A 24,768-nucleotide genomic window follows, 5' to 3' on the forward strand; every position below is an offset into this window, starting at 1 on the left:
CCATGAATAGGAGTGAATATGACCAAAATAGATTATGTATACTATGAAAATTTCATGATAAAGCCCATTTTTATTAATAGGTGCTAATGAAAACATAGAAGTCACAAAAAGGAAAACAAAGTGAAATATTATCTGCTTTAGCAGATAAAGATAGAGATTGTCTCTTGGAAGTACCTGTGTGAAATTTAACTAAATTCAGACCTGCCTTTAGAGTTAGTTACCATCTTATAGGTAATACAGAGAGAGATGATGCTAAACTAACTATAAGATATAGACTGTAGAGAAATAGCAGGCACGATTTCCATCAATTAGATGGAAGAGAAAACTAGGAAGTGAGACTATACAGATTAGAGAACTTTAGAAGAGATAGCCAAATACAGTGTGTGGGTCCTGGGCTGACGAGATGGCTGAGAAGGTAAAGGTGCTCCCCACCAAGCCTGGAACCCGTGATGACTCTTTTACAGTGTTCTCCGACCTACACAAGGGACCACAGTCTGTTGAGCACACACATGTACACATGCATGGATATATACACGCAAAACTAGTAAATACATGTAAATAAAAAGGAATAAGTCTTATTTGGATTCTGATATTCAAGGAAATTGTGATGTAACTGATAATTCAAGTACAAATTGGACATAAAATATTAAAGAATTGTGACAGTACATATATATATATATGTGTGTGTGTTACAAAGGAACTGTGACTGTATCTATATCATCTATATTATCTTGTATAAATGCATTTGATTTTGAAACATTCATGCCTATGGCAATAAATGTTAATCTAGAATTTACTTCAAAAATAACCTTTATGTGTAGGAATTAGATAAAGTTGGCTGTGACTCAATTGTGTAAGGGTTTACACTACTCTTTTTTTTTTTTTTCTGTTTTTTTTGAGACAGGGTTTCTCTGTAACTGTGTGGCCTGTCCTAGAACTAGCTTTTATAGCTAAGGTTGGCCTCAAACTCACAGAGATCCACCTACCTATGCCTCCCGAGTGCTGGGATTAAAGGCATATGCCACCATCGCCCAGCTTACACTACTCTTTATTAGGTTTGTAATGTTTGTATATCTTTAAATTTTTCCATAGTAGAAATTTAGAATAAAATTTATATCAACAGCAAAGAGAATTTAGTTTTCAAGCACAAAAGAAGTAAAGCACACAAGCATTAAGAAGAATTAGAGAAAACGCCACATTCGATCATTTCTGATGACACCAATTCTGTTTTAGAGAGGCTATTGGACACTTCTTAGGAAGGTCACATTGGGAGTGGATGCTATATGATCTGAGAATTTTCACATCTTACTCATCATGGCTATTCTTGTGCTAATTTTGTTGTCCTTTAGGCCTTCAATAAAATTGTAGTTTCTATTTTATTTTTTAAATTTTTATGTGTATGGATGTTTTACCTGCATGCATGTCTGTGCACCATATGTGTACCTAGTGCCATGGGAGCCAGAAAAGGGTGTCAAGTTCCCCTAGAACTGGAGGTACAGGTAGTTGTGAGAAACTATGTGGGTGTGGGGAGTTGAACCTGGGTCCTCTAGAAGAGCAGTTTGCTTAACCACTGAGTCATCTCTCTAGTCCCAAACCCTAATTTCTTAATACTGAAAATAAAACTAAACAAACAACAACTGTCTGATTGTCTCAGACCTATAGCTGTCCTTTGCCAAGTCTTGATCCACTTGGAGATAGAGGTGTGTGTGTAGGTACAAATTTCGTCATGCTTTTTGAAATAGACTTTTTTTAAGTTCCGAGAATTGTACATGTCATAGTTAGGGTTTCTATTGCTGTGATGAAACACTGTGACCAAAAGCAACTTGTTGGGGGAAAGGGTTTATTTTGTTCACAGTTCCATATAGCAGTTCATTATCAAAAGCAGCGAGCTTGGGAACTCACTCACACAGGGCAGGAACCCGGAAGCAGAAGCTGATGCAGAGGTCATGGAGGAGTACCACTTGCTGGCTCACTCCTTCTCATTGCAGATCTGCGTAAGAGTGATCGCTAATAACCTTGTGGTACAGTCAACAACATTAGTGCAGACCTCTTCAGTTTAGCCTCAGGCAGGTTCTTTTATTTTGTTTGTTGGTTGGTTGGTCTTTCGAGACAGGGTTTCTCTATAGCTTTTAGAGCCTGACCTAAAACTCATTCTGTACACCAGGCTGGCCTCGAGCTCACAGAGATCCGCCTGCCTCTGCCTCCCAAGTGCTGGGATTAAAAGCATGCGCCACCACTGCCCAACTCAGGCAGATACTTAAGACAAGGGCAGAAATCAGCAACATTCTTTGCCAGAATATCAAAAGCATGATCTCTTAACACAGTTGCTAATATTGTTCTCATCTTAACCCTCTTGAGCTAGGCCTCCACAGTCCACATTGCTTTCGGCACCACTGTCTTTCAGCTCCTAAGTAAGATGGTCCCTTAAGCCCCACTATAACATTCAGTAGTTTCTTAGTCCAACTCTTCCACATTTCTACAAACAAAACAAACAGAAAAACACCAGCATATCAGGTCTGCCACAGCAATAGTTCACTCCCTGGTACCACTTTCAGTCTTAGTTACTTTCCTGTTGTCGTGACAGAACACCATGACAAAGGCAACTTATAATGGGGACTCTCAGAGGATAGTGGAGTCCATGACCATCATAGCAAGGATCATGGTAGCAGACAGGCAGGTAGTAGCCACGGCACTGGGGAAGTAGCTGAGACCTCACATCTGATTCATGCTACTGGGAATAGCATGGGCTTTTGGAAACACCTTCTCCAACAAGGCCTTATAATCCTTCCAAACAGTTGTCCCCAAACAACTGGGGACCAAATATTCGAATATATGAGCTCTTGGTGGCTGTTTTCATTCAAACCACCACAGTACAAGAAGTTCCTATTCCTACATTATTTATTTACATATATCTTAGAGTCTTGGTTTTTATACTTAGTCTCATGGATTCCAGGCTGTCTCAGGCTCACTTGTAGCTAAGGATGACCTTGAACTTCTGATCCTCCTGCTTCCACCCTGGACTACCAGCATGCTCTTCTGTGCCCAGTTTACATACAATTACTGGTTTTAAAGTGTTTTCTGAAGTATTTGAGAGCAAGTCTAACTACATTTAGTTTCTTTGGGAGCAAGGCTCTTTCTGTCCTAAGAAAATATTTGTTAATCAGTGTTCTGGCATTAATGTTAAACATTGGGTTCATCTGTGTTCTAGTTCTTAGCCTTCCAAAGGGACCATCCTTCAGTCTGTTGCTTTACCTCAGGATTCACCTCTCCTGAGTCCTCACCAGTTCTAACTGAGCTTATTATATATATAGATAATATTCTGCCCTATTATATCATGGAGCTATAGTTCAAGGTTATTAGAATTCTGCCTGAAAATTAGTAATTTCGTGGTATCGTATTATATAAACCTTACTGGTCTAGAAAAGGGCTTAATGTGTTGTCAGGATTAACTTCAGGAACACTTAGCAAATTTTATGTACTAATTTTGTTGTCATTACCTTCTTTGTGGATGAACTTGGAGATTATATGCAAAGATGAATAAGAGCCAGGCAGTGGTGGCACACACCTATGATCCCAGCACTCGCCAAAGGCAGGTGGGTTCAAGGCTAGCCTACTCTTCAGAGCAAGTTCCAGGACAACCAGGGCTACACAGAGAAACCCTGTCTTAAAAAACAAAACAAAACAAAATAAAAAAGATGAGTAAGATACTCTTTACCTCAGATAGTTCAGCCAAATGGTAGCTAGGCTCAGTTAAACAAATTTATAGAGTCTAACTCCTGTGCTGTGGAAAATTAGAATGTTCATTTTCTTTTTTGAACCAACGATAATGACATTCTATGTTAATAAATCTTAGAGTTCATGAGACTGAAGAGATTGCTTACAGGTTAAAAACACTTGTTGCTCTTCCAGAAGCTTCGAATTCATTTACCCTTGTGGCAGCTCACAGCCATCTGTAACTCGAGCACCCTCTTCTGGCCTCCATAGGCAATAGGCATGCACACGGAACACAGACATACAAGAAATATAAACATCCATACACATAAAATAAAAATGATTTTTTAAATATAATTCATACAATACTATTATTAGCTCAGTGCAGGGAAGTAAAAATGTTACTTCCTAACATGATTATAAAGTATTTAATTTAAAATTTTTCTTAGGAAAGTGTTTTATATCTATTATTTGAATAGTTTCTTGTGTTTTCTAGCATTGTACAACTCAGGTTATTAATATTTAGCTCAACCTTGTCCATAATTGTTTCCATTTTTATGAGGGTTTTGCCTCTTTGACAAGACCTTGGCTTGTAAAATTGAGAAATTATACTATAATCTAGGGGCAGTATTGTTGAATTTTGTAAAGGGATTCCTGCTATAGAGGAAGAAATACACAATAAAATAACAAGTAAATTTTAGAATGTCATTCTGGATTCTCAATGAATATTTATACTCTATCTAGACAAAATGAAAGCACATAGACTTCCCATTGTCTTTTCTAACTGTATCTCGGAAAGAAGAGAAAATTGCTGAAGGAGACGGCAGCTGTCCATGGCTCCAGATCATTTTCATTCTTGTTGTCTGTGTCGTAATGTGCTTTTTCTGCAAGACCACTGTTCATGAACTTGGTTGTTGCTTAGCATGTTTTTCATTCTATTTTTTAATTTTTATGTATTTATTTATTTATTTATTTATTTTTGGTTTTTCGAGACAGGGTTTCTCTGTGGTTTTGGAGCCTGTCCTGGAACTAGCTCTTGTAGACCAGGCTGGTCTCGAACTCACAGAGATCCGCCTGCCTCCGCCTCCCAAGTGCTGGGATTAAAGGCGTGCGCCACCACCGCCCGGCTATTTTTTAATTTTTAAAGCATATAAAAGTTACCAGCTGAGGGGCTGGAGAGATGGCTCAGCAGTTAAGAGCATTGCCTGCTCTTCCAAAGGTTCTGAGTTCAATTCCCAGCAACCACAGGTGGCTCACAACCATCTATAATGAGGTCTGGTGCTTTCTTCTGGCCTGCAGGTGTACATGTAGACAGAATATTGTATACTAAATAAATAAATAAATAAATTATTATTATTATTGTTATTTTTTTTTTTTTAGAGAAAATTACCAGCTGAGAAGCATTAGTTCTTGTGTTAGCCTCTTGGGGGCAGAGTGCTAGGGCTGCAGAAACACTGTGTTTTAAAAACATTGTTGTTGGATTTTTAAAAGTATCTACTTCAATCCAGTTAACTGTCACTATAGTCAAAGGCCATAAAAACATAAGTGGTTTATTTTTTTATTATTTTATTTATTTATTTATTAGTTTTTTGAGACAGGATTTCTCTGTGTAACAGCTCTGGCTGCTCTGGAACTCACTTTGGAGACCGGACTGACCTTGAACTCATAGAGATCCTCCTGCCTCTGCCTCCTGAGTGTGCCACCACTGCCTGGAAAGTGGTTTATTTTTAATAAAGGGTGGAAATTAAAAATTTGTTCCTAAGGAACCTAGATACTCTTCAGGAAAAGACCAGAATTTGAATATTTTTCTCACAACAAACAAGTTGATATTTTCTGAAATAATCTGGATAAGTAGAATCTTTTTTGGTTGTGAGCCTAGTCTTTAATGGCAAGGCCATCTTCACAGCCCAAGGATATGTGAAACATTAATATTGTAGCAAAAAGCAGAAATATTTTGTTATTAATAAAATTATAAGAGGGCAAGCATGATCAAATAAGAAGCTGTTTCGTAAACTAGGACCAGATTGGGGCAGTATTGGCTGATCTCTGTGTATGTCCTCATTGGCTAAGTTAGTCACTTTAGTAAAGAAGGAAGTTTTTCTCATGAAAAGACCAAATGAGTTCTTTTGATGTGAAATTTGTATACCTTTACTGTAAAAATAAATTTTTTTCGCTTGTCTTCTGTAGATCCTCATTTTTAAAGAGAGAGAAGTTTGAAAATCTATTTTGTTGGGTTAGAATGCTATAATTCTCCTGCAAATAAAATATCTCTTAAACAGGACAAGTGAATTAATGTATGATGTTCTTGATGAATCCTTACGAAGAGCCGAGTTAAATCACAATGTCACTTATGGTAGGTAAAATATGAATGTGTTTTCCTAATGGCTGGTAGTGATTTTCAGTGTTGGAGCTAAGTCTGCTTTACAATAATATACAGTCCAATGAAATTTTATGCATTAATTCTAAAATGCTTCCCTGTGTTAATGTAAGCCCTGAAAATAATAGTAATTTGAAATTGTGGCTTTGTATGTGTGAGTATAGATATGCAAGTATGTGTTTGTACACCTGCATGTGTGTGCACATTCGTGTGGAGGCCAGAGGGCAGTGTTGAGTGTCGCTGTGACTACAGATGTGTGTGTGTGTAGGGGGGGTAACCACATGTGGAATGTGAGACCAGGAAGCAGTGTTGGCAGTGCTCCTTAGAGCTGTCCGTCTTACTTCCTGAGACAGCGTCTTGCACTAGGACCTGGGCTTGCTGATTAGGCGAGGCTGGCTGGCCAGCGTGATCCAGATATTTTTCTCTCTGCCCCCCCCCCAGCACTGGGACTGCAAGCATGTGTCACTATGTCCGGCTTTTCTGTTGGTTCTAGGGAACTAACAGAGGTCCTCATGTTTGTTCCTCATGCTTGCTTGACAGGCGCTTTACCAACTGAGCTCTCTTTTCAGCTGCGAAATCGTGACATTCTCTAAATATGTGCTTAAATTCCTTTTTATAATTTAATTTCTACCTGGTGTTTAGGTTAGGGTTTAGATTGTTATAGAAAAGTAAACAAAATATAATGCTTTATTATTATTAATGGCCTGTGTGTTCATGACCTATGTGTGTAGGTTTACATGTAGAATCAGGGCACAGTTTTCTCTCCATCTGCTTTTCTGTGTGCTCCAGTAATTGGACTCAGGTTGCCAGGATTTTGTGGCAAATCCTTTGCCCACTAGCTATCTCTCTGGTCCTGATACATTTTTAAGCTTAGAAACCTGCAGACGCACCTTTTATTTTAAGCACTACCAAGAAGGGACTGGCATAGAGGCTGCTCTTTCAGTTAGAAGCATATACTCAGATTTGTGTAGTGTTGGAGAACTCTAGGTGGGAAAATAATTTTAAAAACCTTCCAAATAGAGAAGCTGTAGCTCAGTTGATAGAGGGCCTGAAGTGCTGTGGAGTTCTGAGTGTAGTGTGAGCACTGCCTGTAATCCCAGCATGTGGGAGGGGAGGACAGGAGGATTCTCAAGGGTCAGGGTCATCCTTCACTTTATGGTAAATTCAAGGTCAGCCTAGGGTGCATGAGACCTTGTGCTACTCAAAAAATTAATCAAATTGGTTTTCAACTTAGTTATGCCTAAGTACAGATTTTGAAGTACTAATATTTCCTATGCTAGTATCCCAGTAATATCATAAGCATCTATACAAAGTTTAGAATTTAGATGGATGATTTCAAGTTTTTTGTTTGTAAAACAAATTTGATACCAGAAGAGTTCTGAATGACAAGAAAAAATATCAGTTATAATAGGAAAACAGAATACCATCGTTTTAAATCTTACTTAGGACTGTTGTAAAAGTTCAAGGTTCAACAATGTTGTTTGTTTGTTTGTTTGTTTGTTTTAAGACAGGGTTTCTCTGTAGCTTTGATGCCTGTTCTGGAACTTTAGCTCTGTAGACCAGGCTGGCCTTGAACTCACAGAGATCTGCCTGTCTCTGCCTCCCAAGTGCTGGAATTAAAGGCATGCGCCACCACTGCCAGCATGTTTTTATTTTTAAAGATTTATTTATTTATTATGTATATGTTGTTCTGCCTGCATGCATGCCCACAGGCCAGAAGAGGACCCCAGATCTCATTACAGATGGTCGTGTGGTTGCTGGGAATTGAACTCAGGCCCTCTGCAGGAACCGGCAGTGTTCTTAGTTAACAGCATCTCTCCAGCCCCATTTTTTTCCCAAATAGCACTCATGATATTAAATATTTTATATTTTTCAAGACACATAGATTTCTTTTTTTTTTTTTAAACAAAATCTCACAGAGCCTGTGTTAGCCTCAAATCACAACATAGCTGATGGTGGCTTGAACTCTTGATACTCCTGCTTCTACCTTAGTGCCGGGATTATAAGCATGTTACCATGCCAGGTTTCACATGGGTTTCTATTGCATGTTCTCCTTTTTAAAAATTCCTTAATTTCCTCTTATTATCCATGTGTGGGTGCCCACAGAAATGCTTACGTTCCATATCTTGCCTGTGGAAGCCAGAGGACAACTTAGGGTGTGTTCTCCTCTCCCACATGTGGGTCCTGGGATCAAATTCAGGTCACCAGCTTGTGTGGCAGGCACTTTACCCACTGAGCCATTTCACCCCCTCTCTCTCCCTTTTTGTAAAATATAAAAATAATTCTTGGTGCATAGGCTTACAAAAGTAGGTTCAGGATGGTTCTGGTGGTTTGCCCATTTTAGTACCTATCTGAATATATAGTCCGTGTTTTTAGGTTCACTTACTGTATAGTATTTAGATTAAAAATCAGCTCCCTTCTTGAATAGGAATTCAGATTCTGATTTATTTTCCTCAGCTATGGAAGGTGTTGTATGAAATCTTTTCCTGCAGAATATTTGTGCATTAATTGATGTGCGACACCTAGTGTGAGGTCCTGCTGGTTGTATGTTGAACGTCTTAGAAGCATACATGATGGAATCGTGTGGTTGCTACAGCCTGGGCTGTGGGGATGGAGTGATTCTGTTGGCACTTGATGTTCTTTACTTTGTACTTGTTTATATCTGCTGATTCTGTGCTCGACTGTGTCTCACATTTTGTTATTGTTGTTTTGTTTTGTTTTATTTGTTTTTGTTTTGAGATAGAGTCTTCCTGGTTGGCCTGGAAGTCACAATGTAGTCATGCTGGCCTTTCTCTTTCAGCATTCCTCCTGTCTCGGCCTCCTGGATGCTGGAATTACCGGCATGCATTACCTCAGTTTTGCTTTGTCTTCTTTCAGATGCTAGGATTGCACAGGCCTTATAATACTTAATGATGTCTTAATAATTCTCCTCTTTCTCTTTGGATGTGTGTGTATGTGGTATATCCATGTGTATGATATATTTGTGTGTGAGCACCTGTGTGTGTTCTTTCTTGTGCAAGTGTAGAGGCAGAGGTTGACTTCTCGTGTCTTCCTGTCATCCTTCACCTTATTTTTTTCCATTTGAGATTTATTTTATTTTTAATCGTGTGTTTGTGTATATGTGTGAGTTTGTGCATGTGAGTGCATGTTCTTTCAGAGGCCAGAAGAGAACATCAGACTACCCTGGAGCTGAGATCCACCCATTGTAGGTGCTGGGAACTGAACTCTGGTCCTCTGCAAGGGCAGCAAGCATCTTCCCAGCCCACTTCTTTACCTTTGTCTTTGAGACCAGGTCTCTTTATTGACCCTGGTTAGACTGGCTGATCCCTACCCTCTTCCTTCAGTGCTGGAGTTATAGACCTGCACTACCATGCTCTCTTTTCTGTGGGTCCTGGGGATCCGAACCAGCCAGCGCTTCACCCACTAAGCTGCCACCTCCGCCAAATGTGTCAGCTCATGGGCTTTTTTTTTTTTTTTCCATTTTTTTTTTTATTGAGAAAAGGAGAAAAAAAAAACAAGTTTCCACCTCCTCCCAGCCTCCCATTTCCCTCCCCCTCCTCCCACCCTTCTCCCCCTCCTCCCACCCTTCTCCTCCTCCTCCCACCCTTCTCCCCCCCCCACTCCTCTCCCCCTCCCTCTCCAGTCCAAAGAGCAGTCAGGGTTCACTGCCCTGTGGTAAGTCCTAGGTCCTCCCCTCTCCGTCCATTCCTAGGAAGGTGAACATCCAAACTGGCTAGGCTCCCACAAAGCCAGCACATTACGTAGGTTCAAAACCCCGTGCCATTGTTCTTGGCTTCTCATCAGCCCTCATTGTTCGCCATGCTCAGAGAGTCCAGTTTTATCCCATGAGTTTGAAAGAATTTGTATTCTCTTTAATCATCGTAGTTATTCTTTTGGTTTTATCAGAAAATTAAATTGAACATTTTCAAGGTATACAATAGCCTGTTCTATATATTAGAGTTTACTTTTAAAGAAGTAGCCTGAAGAGTCTTAAATAGTGACCTCTCCCTTTGAAATACATGGCTGTGCATACTAAGGTGGTTATTGTATATGTGGTCAAGAAACTACTTGAAGGTTATTTTAAAGTATTCAAGGAGTGTTGGGAAGATGTATGTAGAAATGATGAATGTATTTTTTAATGTGTGTGTTAGACTGTAGGCCTCTGAAGGGGAGGGGTTTTATCTGTTTTATTCACTGTTGTATCCATAGTGTTAAAAGCATTTCTGGCTGTATGGGTGTTCAGTATATACTTGTTGTATTAAAGAATACATAATTATTTTTTTACTGGTGATGAAATTTTCTTTGAGTTGTACTATATTAACTTAATCCAGATAACTGTATAAGCATGAAAATAAAGATTGTTTCTCTAGAAATTTTTTATAAATAAGATTTTAGACTAAAGTATATCCTCCAGTTAATTTCAAGTTCTACACAAAATTGTTCTTCTGTTGTGCTTAAATATATCTGTCATTTTTTATTTTCTTTCCTTAGCTATTCTGTTTGAATGTGTACACACAATCTATTCTATTTATCCTAAATCAGAATTACTTGAGAAGGCTGCCAAGTGCATTGGAAAATTTGTTCTGTCACCTAAAATAAACCTCAAATATTTAGGTAAGGTGATTGGTTCTTATGGTGGAAATTGGCGAGAGAGCTTTTGAGACTTGCTGGGTACGTATTTCAGGTCGTTGAACTGTGATGTGATCTTTATTTCTAGGACTGAAGGCTCTTACCTATGTTATCCAGCAGGATCCTTCTCTGGCTCTTCAGCACCAGATAACCATAATTGAATGCCTAGACCACCCTGATCCCATTATTAAAAGAGAGGTAAATTAGGGCTGAAGAGAGAATGACTCAGCAGTTAAGAGTGCTTGCTACTCTTCCAGAGGACCCTCCAATGGCAGAGGGATCCGATGCCCTCTCCTGGTTCCTAGGCACCTGCACACATGTGGCACACATTCACACAGACACAGATCCACAGAAATAAAAATTAAATCTCTTTTTTAAAAAGAAAGAGGTAGAATTTTTGAATAGTGTATTAAGGTGGTAAGTTTTTTTGATCTTCAGAGAGATTCAAATGATGGCCAGTGTGTGTGTATGTGTGTGTCTGTATGTGAGTATATTTTAAGTCTTATATGTATTTTATTCTTTCTGTTTTTAAAATCTCATTTTTGTTCTTTGACAGTCTGGTATGTATAAGGCATGTTCTTCATTTTCACCTCCTGTTACCCTCTCTTACCACATTCAGCTGTAACCCTTCTCCTCCCATCGCGTCTGTGTGTGAGTGTTCGGAGTTGCTTTCATGCGTTGGGGTGGCTCATCGCTGACGGAAGCTGATACCCTTCTCCAGTGCTGTTAACTTCAAGTGTCCCTCACGGAAAGCTGTTAGTTTTCTACAAAGTACTACTAACATGGGATTTTTGTCTTGTGAGACAGAGTCTTGCTGTGTAGCACAGGCTAGACTCAAACTCATGATGCCCCCATCTCAGTCACCCAAACGCTAGGATTGTAAGTGTGTCACCATAGCCAGCCCACAGGAACGTTCTTAATTTACGAGCTGGAAAGCTTGGGTCCTGTTGTAATATGATATGTTTTACTCTTTTTGCTCTTTTTGCCAAATAAATCACACACAGATGCGTATTCTTAGTTAGGAATGCCCAGCCTTAGTTTGTCTTGTTTCTTGCCAGCATTTCTTAACTTTAATTATCCCACCTGCCTTTTGCCTTTGGGCTTTTTCCTTCTCAGTGTTACTTCTGTATAGCCAACTTTCACTCTTACTCCCAGGCTGGCCAGCCGGCTGGCCCCTGAAGTCCTCCCCTTATTCTCTCTTGCTCCTTATCCTCTTTGTTTCTCCTTTTGTTTATTCTCTCTGCCTGCTGGCCCCACCCATCCTTGCTCCTGCCTGGCTTTTGGCCATTCAGCTCTTTATTAGGACCATCAGGTGTTTTAGACAGAAAAGAATCACAGCTTCACAGAGTTAAACACACTCAGCATAAACAAAAGCAACATACCTTAAAATAATATTCCCCAACAGAGTCCAATTATGTATATGATGTTATTGATTTTTTATGTAAGTACTATGACAAAAGGAACTGAATTCTAGACCTGGATTCTTGTATTGGTATAAAATAAACATACCCCAGTTATATGTAATACATAATTTATGATGGCTATTAAATGAACTCACTCTTAAATAAGAGAATTGATAAAATTCTGTAGAACTATAAGATATTTGAACTTTATGGAAGAGAAGTTGTGCTTATGTGTCTAATATTGTTCTGACTTCTTCCTTTTATTAAACTGATCCAGGTCTCTTTATGTATGTACATAAAGAGCACTGTTCATTCTCTTGTAGAAAAATCACTATATCTTCAGTTAAAGTGGTATATGGGCCTATTTAAGAAAAGTTAGAAGTTTATTTCCGATTTAAAACATAATGAGGATTTTTTTTTCCAAGACAGGATTTCTTTGCATAATACCACTGGCTATCCTGGAACTTGCTTTGTAGACCAGACTGGTCTTGAACTCACAGAGGCATACCTCTGTCTCTCCCTAGTGCTGGGATTAAAGTCATATGCCACCATGCCCAGCTATTATAATGAGGATTTGTTTTGTTTTCTTGTTTTTAGAGGCAGGGTTTCACTATGTAGCCATGGCTGTCCTGGAACTCACTCTGTAGACCAGGCTGGCCTCGAGCTCAGAGATCTACTTGCCTCTCCCTCCTGAGTGCTGGGATTAAAGGTGCCACCACCATGCATATTATAATAAGGATTTTGAAAAGAATGTGGAGCTGGGGAGATGACTCAGTGGTTAAGAGCATTTGCTGCTCTGACAAAGGACCCAGGTTTGACATCCAGCACCTACATGATGGTTCACAATATCTGGAACTCTTGTTTCAGGGCATCCAGTGCCTTTTTTAGCTCTGCAGTTACCAGGAACATAAATGTTATACAGACATACACACAGGCAGAACACATACACACAAAACAAAATTAAATAAACCCTATGTCTTAAAAAACAAAGAATATTAAATACCTTAATAACTTCAAAGAAGTGAGAAAAATGTAGCTTGACTAAACACTGTGTTATGCCTGACAGTTGTAGTGTTTTAAAAGATGGGGTGTTGGAGAGGTGGCTCAGCGGTTAAGAGCACTGACTGCTTTCAGAGGACCTGGGTTCAATTTCCCAGCACCCACATGACAGCTCACTAATGTCTACAACTCCAGGATCTAACACCCTGACACAGACATACATGCAGGCAAAACACCAATGCACTTAAAGTAGAAAATAAATAAAAATTATGCATTTTTGGGTTTTATTTGTTTTTGTTTTTTTTTTTTTTTTTGATTTTTCGAGACAGGGTTTCTCCGTAGCTTTTGGTTCCTGTCCTGGAACTAGCTCTTGTAGACCAGGCTGGCCTCGAACTCACAGAGATCCACCTGCCTCTGCCTCCCGAGTGCTGGGATTAAAGGCGTGCACCACCACCGCCCGGCTCATTTTTGGGTTTTAAAAGGTATTTTAAATATAAATTTATTTGCATATGCCCATTTACATATAGACATGTATTTAATATTTTAAAACAGCTTAAAAATTAACAAGACTCCAAGGGCAGTAAAAACTAAGTACACATCCCATCTGCGTTATCAGATATACAGCATGATTTTTTGTGTTATTAATAGGGTTGTAGTTGGACAGAGTTCAACACCGTTTACTTTATTATTAACCTACTTATCTATTTATCTATTCCTTTTTTCTTTTTTACTTTAGGCTTCCTTTTTTGGTTTTTCAAGACAGGGCTTCTCTGTAGCTTTGGAGCCTGTCCTGGAACTCTCTCCATATCCGCCTGTCTCTGCCTCCTGAGTACTGGGATTAAAGGCGTGTGCCACTACCGCCCAGCTATTTTAGGTTTCTTTTTAATAAAACAGTCCTGTGCCACAGCTCCAATATATGGCCCACATATCAGTCTTTCCTTAGAGGATCAGTCTCCTTACTGCACCCCCTTTGGTCATAGTGTAGATTCAGAGGACCCTTCTCAGCTGCAGAAACAAAGCTGTCTCCCAGCCTTGTGGCACTCTCCCCTCCCTGTTTCCTCATTTCCCTTCATATACTTATCTTATTGGTCCCCTCTTCCCTCCCACTTAGTTCAAGTTCCTACTTTTTCCTTTTTTTAATTTTTGGTATTGGAGATTAGGGCCTAGCACCTTTCATATCTTAGGCAATTAAGTGCTTCATCACTGAGCTACAACCCCAGGAAAACTGGCGTTTATCACCCATTAACTAACTATCCTGAAAGTCTCTACATAAACAGAACAGTTAGCTTATTCTAAACACATTTTTTGTACTTATTGGTGTTATTGTGTAGTTTTCTAATACTGTTTTTCTTTCTCTTACTAGACTCTGGAACTTCTTTACAGAATTACAAATGCACAGAATGTGACAGTTATTGTACAGAAAATGCTTGAATATTTGCATCAGAGCAAAGAAGAGTATATCATCATCAACTTGGTTGGCAAAATAGCTGAGCTGGCCGAGAAATATCCTTTGCTTCAACTGTGACTCATACGTACCTTTATGCACTGACTTGAAATGGTACAAATGTGACCGCTTGTGACTTGAGTTCAGGGACCCAGCAATTACTTGAATTCCTGATTCTTAAGCTTCAGAAATTCGTATAGACTTCTTGAGGGTTGGCTTCTTTTTAGGTATCTGTTGGGATTTGTTAGATAGCTTCGACCTAGCAGTGGTCAGCTTTTGAATTGGTGACATAGGCATTAGAAAGAGGTGAAATAACGTGCTCAGGTGAACACACAACGTCAGCCTCTCTGGAGTACGTATGAATCTTCCATTTTTTTGCTTTGTCACAGATAGCTGGCTCATTTCTTCAAAGTATTTATGTTTGTTTATTGAATATCTGCTATATGTAAGCAGTGCTTGATAAAGTAATGTAAACTCAGTTTGTTCACTTGCTGAACACCCGTTCTATAGATAGAACTGGACTGTAGAGCATTTTGGGTAGAAATTAGAGATAAAAGCTGCCACACTCGCATGGCTCGGAGTTCCTTTTAAAGGATGATTTTAGTGAGTGTCATGAGGAGGTGACTTGTTCTTAACACTGGACACATATGCTCCTGACAATGTGTGGTTTATTCAGACAATGAATGCTGTGTTTTCAGTGGGAGGAGATGTAATGCACCCTGATATTCTCAGTAACTTCCTGAGACTGCTAGCAGAAGGTTAGTAAAGAGTTTTTAATTGCGTTTTATTACAGTCATTGGGAATTGAGGGAAACTAAACTGGGGTTCCAATTTCTTTGTAGGTTTTGATGATGAAACAGAAGATCAACAATTAAGAGTCTATGCAGTTCAGTCTTACCTTACTTTACTAGATATGGAAAATACTTTCTATCCACAGAGATTTCTTCAAGTTATGAGTTGGGTGAGCAAAGTCTATTACATATAAATTATTATAACAACATATTTCCTCCTTAAGTCATTCATCTCTTCTTCAGTTGTCCATTTCTTTCCCAGTGTTTACTTTTTGAGTGTGTGTGTTTTGTTTTTTGACACAATTTCTCTGTAGCTTTGGAGCTTGTCCTGGAACTCGCAGAGATCCACCTGTCTCTGCCTCCTGAGTGCTGGGATTAAAGATGTGTGCCGCCATTGCCTGGCCCAATGTTAACTTTTATATAGAAACTATTTGCTTATCCTTTCTTTGTACCATCTCACTGGTCTGGTCTTTGGTAAGGGTGGTTTTGTTGTTCTTTTATTTTTGTTTTGCTTTGCTTGGGACATTATTATGTATCTCAGACTGGACTCAGACTTGCTGTGTAGCCACAGAAAGCCTTGAACTTCCTATTCTTTGGCTTCTACTTCCTAGGATTATGGGCATGTACCACCGTGCTTGGTTTTATGATTGCTGGGTATCAAACCGCAGCCTTCATGTATGCTAGGAAAATTAACTGAGCTACGTTACGTTCCCAGATCCTCTGTGTATGGTTTACATATAACTGATATCAGTGGTGTTTGGGTGTAGTTAATGGGATAATAAGAGGAAACAATCTTCTCACAAATAGAAGTCCTTCAAAAATTAATTTTTGAGTTGGAATTTGGGTTACCTGCTCTACTGGAGCTTTCTGGCTTTTATTTACTAAAGCCTCTTGTAAAATTAACTGGTTTTTGTTGTTGTTAGTTATCTTCCTTTGGACTTTTTTAAAAACAGATTATCACTGTAGCCCTGGTTGGCCTGAGACTCACTGCTAGTTTGCCTGGAACTCATGTCAGTCCTACTGTCCGAGCCTCTCAGGTGCTAGGTTTATTATAGGCACTGACCCTGACTCCCTCCTCGCTCACTCTTTTCCTCCTGTTCCTAGCAGCTTTATCCTTGCGGTCACCTTTGAGCCCATCTTTATTTTCCTTCTTTGCTGCTACTACTAGTATGCTAAAGACATTTACTGTGTAGTAAATGCCATCCAGGGAAGATTTTGTATTCCTTGAATTATATTTATAAGATAATTTTAACATTAATAAAATGATTGTTAGAGCAGTCATGGATGTTGCTTGAGTAAGTTAGATGTGAAAAAAAGAAAAAGAAATATATGTAGCACGATCAATATTCTTTTTTTGTTGTTGTTGTTGTTTGTTTTTTGATTTTTTTCAAGAAAGGGTTTCTTTGTGCAGCACTGACTGTCCTGACTTTGTAAACCAGGCTGACCTCAAACTCAGAGATCCACCTGCCTCCACCTCCCTAATGCTAGGATTAAATGTATGTAAGACCATGCCCTGCACATGGTCAGTGTTCTTGATGTCAGTCCTGGAAACTGTCTTTGTTGGTGTCTGTCTAGATGTATGCTCTGAATCCTCGCCACAGTCACTAAATTACACTGTCTAATGATAAAAACTAGAAATCTGTGCTTTATAAGAGACCTTAAGACATACTAGAAATCTGGATTTTGTAAAATCTTACTCTTGTTAACATATGAGACCTACCTGTTTAAATTCTTACTGGAAAATAAACTAACTTCTAACTGGAAGTTCAGAAGAATGCTAACCTATAAAGGCAATTTACTTTATGTATTGCTACTGATGAGTTCCAATTCTTTTGTATTGAAGATACCATTCTTAATATAATCTACAGTGTTTCTTTAATAATGTTCATCATAAAGTTATGTTTACTACAGATAGAAGTTGATTCCAGCAGTAGGTCTGACGATGGATCTCTCCGAGTTGGTATTTACATGTACATCATTGTGTTTACTCCAGGTGTTAGGAGAATATTCCTACCTCTTAGGTGAAGAAAGTGCAGAGGAAGTTATAACCAGGCTCTACAAGTTACTTATGAGTGACTCCATTTCTTCAGAAACAAAAGCCTGGTTGATTGCTGCAGTGACCAAGCTGACACCCCAAGCACATTCTTCTCATATAGTTGAGAAATTAATCCAAGAATTCACTGTGTCTTTGGATACTTGTCTAAGACAGCATGCATTTGAATTGAAGCATCTGCATGAAAATGTGGAACTTATGAAGACCTTGCTTCAAGATACTCAGAATTGTGAAGACCCAGTGGTAAGAATCCTATGTTCTATTCTGTTAAAATTGTTTCCTAAACAGAATAATTGTATGATATATAAGAAAATATAGTTTCTGTAACGTGTATGATGAAGCTTGTAGTTTTTCTCATGTTGGCAGGAGAGAGTTAGAAAGTTTCCATGTAGATGGAAATTTCTGTTCCTCCTGGTCCCACAGCCATTCAGCCCCAAAGAAACTCACAGGTTACATTAATTGTAAACTGTTTGGTATTAGCTCAGGTTTATTATTAACTAGTTCTTACCACTTAAATTAACCCATAATTCTTGTCTATGTTTATCCATGTGACTTGGTACCTTTTCTCAGTGAGGCATTCTCATCTTGCTTCCTCTGCATCTGACTGGTGCCTGACTCTGCCTTTCCTCTTCCCCGAATTCTCTTACTCTGACCACCCCACCTATACTTCCTGCCTGGCTACTGGCCAGTCAGCATTTTATTAAACTAATATGAATGACAGATCTTTACACAGCAGTTTCATTTAGCACTTATTCTGAATAGGAGCAGGAGAGTGTCTCGTTTGTAGCTTCTGATAGTTTTGAGATTCAGGAAAGGCTGGGAAAAGCTGTATGGAGAGGAGATGGGTTCCTCGAATGTAGCAGGCTCTTTAGCCATGTGTGGACTCAGCTTAGTGAGGGTTCTGGAAGGTCACACATTTCCATCAAGTCCGTGTCTCCCGAATCTGAACAGTGAAATTCACATCTCATAGAAGAGAAAGACTCGGGTCGGAGGTTTACAGTGGGGTCATAGCGTTAAGGAAACTTTAGGAGGAAAAAGCAGACAGAGCTCCTGTGGTGCCAGAGCAGGGCCTCGGGACTGCGCTGATGCTGGGGTCATTGCCTAGAGTAGTAAGGCCTTAGTGCTTGAGACGTGGGGTTCAGTTTCTGGTCACATCACTCATAGCCTCCATGCAGTTGTAAAAGGAGAAGAAAATAAAAAGAAAGCAGATCAGGAACTCTCCATTCATCAGGATAGCTTCTCTGACATTTTGAGGAGACAGTCTTAAAGTGTACATTCTAATCTTCAGTCTTTCTGCCTCCTCTTCCCCAGTGTTCCCTGAGCCTTGGGTGTAGGAGTGCTGGGGACTGAAGGTGTCTGTCCCTACTGCCGACTGGGAACATATTCTTATTTTTTTTTTTAAGACAGGGTTCCTCTGTGTAGCCCTGGCTGTCCTGAACTAGCTCTGTAGACCAGGCTGGCCTTGAACTCACAGAGATCCACCTGCCTCTGCCTCCCTCATGCTGGGATTAAAGGTGTGTGCCACCACTGCCCAGTGAGAACATTTTTTTTAATTGAGGTTCCCTACTCTCATCTGACATGAGCCTGGGTCAAGTTGACATAAAACTATCCAACACAAGGTCAGATACAACTTGAATCCTCTGGATACTGTGCCCAAAACATACAGTGTCTTCAGCAATAGCTGTTTACCGTCTACCTCTGGAAAGCACCAAGGGCAGTAGCCTGTATGTTTTGGGAGTCTCTTGGACAACCCTGATCAGCAACTCAAAAGAGAGCTTCTCATGATGTTAAAGTTTTTCTGTGGCTCTTAGGGAAACCTTGTCAGCCCAGGTGGAGAATTTTGTTTACTATATATGTGTATGATATTTGTTGGAGCAGAACATAGGATGTGCAGGTTGGGCTGTGCCTAGAAGCTGAGTGTAGCTTAAATGAGCTGAGGTCAGGTGACCACAGGCTACTGCTGGGTTGGCGTGCAGGATGTGGGTCCTAGTTCAAGCCTGGAATTTGGGATTAGATGTGGGGATTGGGTCGAGTGTGGGGAAGGGAGGAGCAGGTGGACTCACCTAGCTAGCCACTGGAAAAGAGTGTGCAAGATATGACTGGGTGAAGAGTTTGGATGTGGCATGGGGAGGGGGCTGTAGGTTGTGATCAGGTAGGCAGGTCTTAGCAGAAGTCTAGAAGTTGGTGGTGGCTCAGGAGGGGTGGCCAAACTAGGTTGGGCACTGGATGTGGGACTTAGGATAGATCTGGGGGGTTATGGAGGGTACAGTCAGGTCAACTAGACCCCAGAAAAGGATCTCACCTAAAAAGTTGAAAAGATACATGTGTCAAAGATATAATGGTACAGTCTAATCTTCTAAATACATGTTTTGTTTTTTTTAAAAAAAAAATCCTGGGTTTTGCTTAACTTGATGCAGGTGGATGCTTCTTTATCTTTTCTGGATGGTTTTGTAGCTGAAGGTCTCAGTCAGGGGGCAGCACCTTACAAACCGCATCACCAGCGCCAAGAGGAACAGCTTTCGCAAGAAAAAGGTATATTTTCATCCCTTTATCATCAAATGGATTAGAGGGGCATGCTGTTTGTTTGGTTTGGGTTGGGTTTGTTGTTACTGAGACAGGCTATGCTCACTATGCAGTACAGGCTGGTGGAGACCTCAAGGTCCTTTAGCTTTGGGCTCCCAGACAGTGGGCTACAGGTGTGTCCCGACATACCTGGCTCAGGGTGTAACTTTTAGAAACACGCAGTTGATACTATAGTCATGAAAGGAAGTGATTACAGATATTTATACTTTCTGTGGCTTTTCATTAAGTATGCTTAATGTCCTAGAGACACACATTCATACACGTGTATACATAACACCAAAGACTCCGTATCAGAGAGCTTGCACTATTTGTCTGGGTCATCTTGCATACTTTACAAATCTATCCACCTCCGTGCAGATACCCTAATTTCATTTGTTTTGCAGCTGAGTAAAATGCACTACATTTACATTCCAAGTTGGTCTATTGACAGATGTCCAGTTGGTCTATTGACAGATGTCCAGTTGGTCTATTGACAGATGTCCAGTTGGTCTATTGACAGATGTCCAGTTGGTCTATTGACAGATGTCCAGCTGGTTCTCCTTGGTATCGTGAATAGAGCAGCAATAATCGTGGGTGTACAAGTGTATCTGTAGTAGAATTTAAAGTCCTTTGAGTATATGCCCCAGAGCAGTAGAGTCAGGCCATCTGGTGGTTGTTTTTTTGACTTTTTGACTGGTTTCCATAGTGGCGAACTAATTTTTAGTCCCACCTGCAGAGTCAGGGCCCTTGTCTTACCACATCCTCACCATCCTTCGTCCTTGCTCATTTTCTGACTGGAGTGAGACTGAGTCTTGAAGTATTTTTAATTTACATTTCCCTGATGGCTAAGGATATTAGAGACTTTTTTTTTTTTGAGACAGAAACTGTTCATGTAGCCCTGTGTCTTAGTTAAGGTTCCTATTGCTGTCAAGAGACACTAGATTTAGTCCATTATTATCATGGAGGATGACAGGAGGCAGCCATGGTGCTGCAGAAGGAGCTGAGAGTTTTACCTCTTGATCATAGGCAACAGGAAGTCAACTGTGACACACTTGCTCCAACTAGGCCACACCTCCTACTAGTGCCACTTTCTATGAGCTTATGGGGGACAATTACATTCAAACTACCACACCCTGTATGGAATTCCCCATGTAGACCAGGGGGACCTCAAGCTCCTGAGTGCTGGGATTAAAGGTATGAGCTGCCTTGTCTAGGCAGGATGCTGGATATTTTAAAAGAATATTTCCTAGCCATTTGTGTTTTCTTCTTTTGAGAACTGTCTACTGCTTATTTGATTAGCACGTTATTGATTGGCAGGGTTTTTTTGTTTGACTAGTATTTTTGTCGTTGTTGCTTAATTTTTTTCAGATCTTTATTTTTTCTAGATATTGACCCCCTGTCTGAGTATAGCTTCTAAAGATTTTCTCTACTTTGTAGACTGTCTATTCACTAAGCTGATAGTTTTGTGTGCTATGAAGAAACATTAATTTTATGTAATACTTTGTAAATTCTTGGGGCTATTTCCTGTGCTATTTGATTCTTATTCAGAAAGTCCACATCTTTAAATATATTTATAGTCTCTAATCTAATTTCATCCTCCTGCAGGTGGTATCCATTTCGCTAGCACCATTTGTTGACAAGGCTGTTGAGTTATTCCATGCATGTTTTTAAGACCTTTGTCAAAAATTACATGACCATATCTAAGTGGTTTGTTTCTGGGATCTCTATTCTGTTCCACCGCACTTTTTGTTCCAGTACCATGCTGTTGTTGTCACTATGGCTGCATAGTAAAATTTGGGGTCAGCTATTATGATAACTCCAGTGGTGTTCTTTCTCCTTAAGATTGCTTTGTATATTAATGATCTTTTATGTTTCTATATGACTTTTTGAATTGTTTCTTCTAGTTTTGGGAAGAATGTCATTGAAATTTTAATGAAAGCTGAATTGAACTCTCTAGGGTTTTTTTGTAGTATATAGCCATCTTAAATTTTTTTTTTTTTTTTGGTTTTTCGAGACAGGGTTTCTCTGTGGCTTTGGAGCCTGTCCTGGAATTAGACCAGGCTGGTCTCGAACTCACAGAGATCCGCCTGCCTCTGCCTCCCGAGTGCTGGGATTAAAGGCGTGCGCCACCATCGCCCGGCCATCTTTCTGTACTTATACATCTTAAAATTTTTTAAAGATTTATTTATTTTATTTTTGCATACATATATGTATGGTATATATGCCTAGCACCTTCAGAGGCAAAAAGAGGGCATCATATCCCCTGGAACTGGAATTACAAACGTGAGTCACCATACTAGGAATTGAACCCAGGTCCTCTGCAAGAGCAACAAATACTCATAACCACGGAGCCAGCTCTCCAGATCTTACACATCTGTTTGGGTGATGATGGCAGATTTGACCCTGCCACCCTTGTCTCGCTCTCTTATTAGTTTTAGTTTTACTGGTGATCACAGCTTTGCACACTCTGTGTGACACTTGTTGCATTCCCCTTGTGTCTAAAGAGGTAGATTTGACAGGTAGGTTGATCTAATTGCTTTTTTGTTTTGTTTTGTTTTGTTTTTTTCGAGACAGGGTTTCTCTGTAGCTTTGGAGCCTGTCCTGGAACTAGCTCTGTAGACCAGGCTGGCCTTGAACTCACAGAGATCTGCCGCCTCTGCCCCCCAAGTGCTGGGATTAAAGGTGTGTGCCACCACCATTCAGCCTACTTGCCTTTTCTAATTGAATTCTTTTTAACGTTTTAGAAAAGATAAAAAGATAAAAATAAAGGGTAGTTTGTCTCTGATTACCCTAGTATGTGCAGACTTAAATCGGTGGCAGCTGCTTTACTCTTACTGAACATGTCTGAAAAATTGTCTCTGGATTCCAGCCTTTTAATTGTTTCAATAGTGAATAGAATCTCATAAGTTTCATTCTTATGCTTTCTTTTAAATAAGAACCTCTGTTACTGTTTTAAATTATAGTTCTCAATTTTGAACCATATGGACTATCATTTTCGTCATCTGGCTTCACTGGACGACAGTCACCTGCTGGCATTTCTCTGGGCTCAGATATATCTGGAAATAGTGCTGAAACGGGACTGAAAGAGTAAGTTTCTTCGTGAAGTTGAGAATTTGGTGAGCCCATCTGCTCTGCTTTCTGCTTGTGTCCTCAATATTATTATTTACAGCCAGGCAACGGTGGCACATGCCTTGAATCCCAGCACTCAGGAACCAGAGTCAGGCGGATCCCTGTGAGTTCAAGTTCAGACTGGTCTACAAGAGCTAGTTCCAGGATGGGCTCCAAAACTACAGAGAAACCTTGTCTCGAAAAAACAAACAAACAGGGGCTGGAGAGATGGCTCAGTGGTTAAGAGCACTGGCTGCTCTTCCAGAGGACCCGGGTTCAATTCCCAGCACCCACATGGCAGCTCACAACTGTCTAAAGATCCAGTTGCAGGGGATCTGACATCTTCACACCAATGCATATAAAATAAAGTTAAATAGACCATAAAAAATATAGAAAAACAAACAAACAAAGGTTATTTTAGGATGACTTGTAAGTTTTCATTTTCAAATAATGCAAAAGAAGAGACATATTTCTGACTATGTGTTTAATATCATTGAAAAGCTATGTGAGATTTTGTTTTGCTTGTTCTATTGATTGGTTTCAAAATTCTGATGTTATATGTCTTGGACTTTAAGAGCTTATCCGCCTTCTAAGACAACAAAAACCTTGTATAATATTCGCACATGAGGTCTAGAGAGGTGGCCCAGCACTTTAGAGCCTGGATTGCTCTTGCAGAGGATCAGTTCTCAGCACCACAATGGGCAGCTCACAACTGTCTGTAACTCTAACTCCGGGGAATCCGATGCTCTTTGACCTCTGTAGGTAACCACATGTATGTACTCATACACATACACAGTAAGTAAAAATAACAGACCTGTACATAATGCATATTATTTTCATATTATAAAATTTGAAGCATATTGGAACTTATATATTAGATAAGAATTAAGCATATTTTTCATTCCTTATAATTTGTCATGCGTCTGGAAAATATTTTTTGTAGTAGAAGAATAACAGATACAGAGATGAACATGAAATGACTGACTACCTTTGTCTAAGGAAGCTCTGTTCTTTGCTCAGAATACTTTCAGAAGCTCTGGGGAGAGAACTTAGCACTTGCTGTACAAGCATGAGGACCTGAGTTCAAATCCCAGCACTGTATGAAAAACTGGAGTGGCTGAATGTACCTATAACCCCTGATTGGGTGGCGAAGACAGATTGTAGGAGCTTGCTGCTTAGGCAACATAACCAAAATGACAGATTCCAATTCAGTTATTGTCATAGAGAACAAGGTTACAAGTGGTAGATGAAGGGAACTAGAGAGAGGGCTCAGTGACTAAGAGCACTGGCTGCTCTTCCAGAAAACCTGGGTTCAATTCCCAGCATCCACATGGCAGCTTACAACTGTTTGTAGCTCCAGTGCCAGGGTGTCCCACACCCTCACACAGACACAAAGGCAGGCAAAACACCAGTGTACATAAAATAAAAGTAAGTCATTGTAATTTTATTTATTTATTTATTTACCTATTTTGTATACAATATTCTGTCTGCGTGTATGCCTGCAGGCCAGAAGAGGGCACCAGATCTCATTACAGATGGTTGTGAGCCACCATGTGGTTGCTGGGAATTGAACTCAGGACCTTTGGAAGAGCAGGTAATGCTCTTAACTGCTGAGCCATCTCTCCAGCCCTTGTAATTTTTTTTTAGATAGTGATAGATGAAGATATTTGACTTTTCCTCTGGCCTCTGCAT

At 39.8% G+C, this 24,768-nt stretch overlaps 1 protein-coding gene across 2 annotated transcripts in view; it reads left to right on the plus strand.

Moving 5' to 3' along the window:
* The window catches only part of Ap4e1 (adaptor related protein complex 4 subunit epsilon 1), a 52,596-nt gene that overhangs the window by 11,696 nt on the left and 16,132 nt on the right, over nucleotides 1–24,768 (plus strand). For both annotated transcript variants that reach the window (XM_041678952.1, XM_041678953.1), the window contains 9 exons: nucleotides 5,991–6,064; nucleotides 10,580–10,702; nucleotides 10,806–10,915; nucleotides 14,483–14,622; nucleotides 15,209–15,321; nucleotides 15,405–15,523; nucleotides 17,347–17,649; nucleotides 19,824–19,938; nucleotides 22,932–23,055. In XM_041678952.1, the coding sequence (XP_041534886.1) occupies nucleotides 5,991–6,064; nucleotides 10,580–10,702; nucleotides 10,806–10,915; nucleotides 14,483–14,622; nucleotides 15,209–15,321; nucleotides 15,405–15,523; nucleotides 17,347–17,649; nucleotides 19,824–19,938; nucleotides 22,932–23,055 (1,221 nt within the window). The remainder of the gene's footprint in view (nucleotides 1–5,990; nucleotides 6,065–10,579; nucleotides 10,703–10,805; nucleotides 10,916–14,482; nucleotides 14,623–15,208; nucleotides 15,322–15,404; nucleotides 15,524–17,346; nucleotides 17,650–19,823; nucleotides 19,939–22,931; nucleotides 23,056–24,768) is intronic.

The sequence above is a fragment of the Microtus oregoni genome, unplaced genomic scaffold (assembly GCF_018167655.1).
Source record: "Microtus oregoni isolate MIOR12 unplaced genomic scaffold, Mior012 000031F_ref0000149, whole genome shotgun sequence".
NCBI lineage: Eukaryota > Metazoa > Chordata > Mammalia > Rodentia > Cricetidae > Microtus > Microtus oregoni.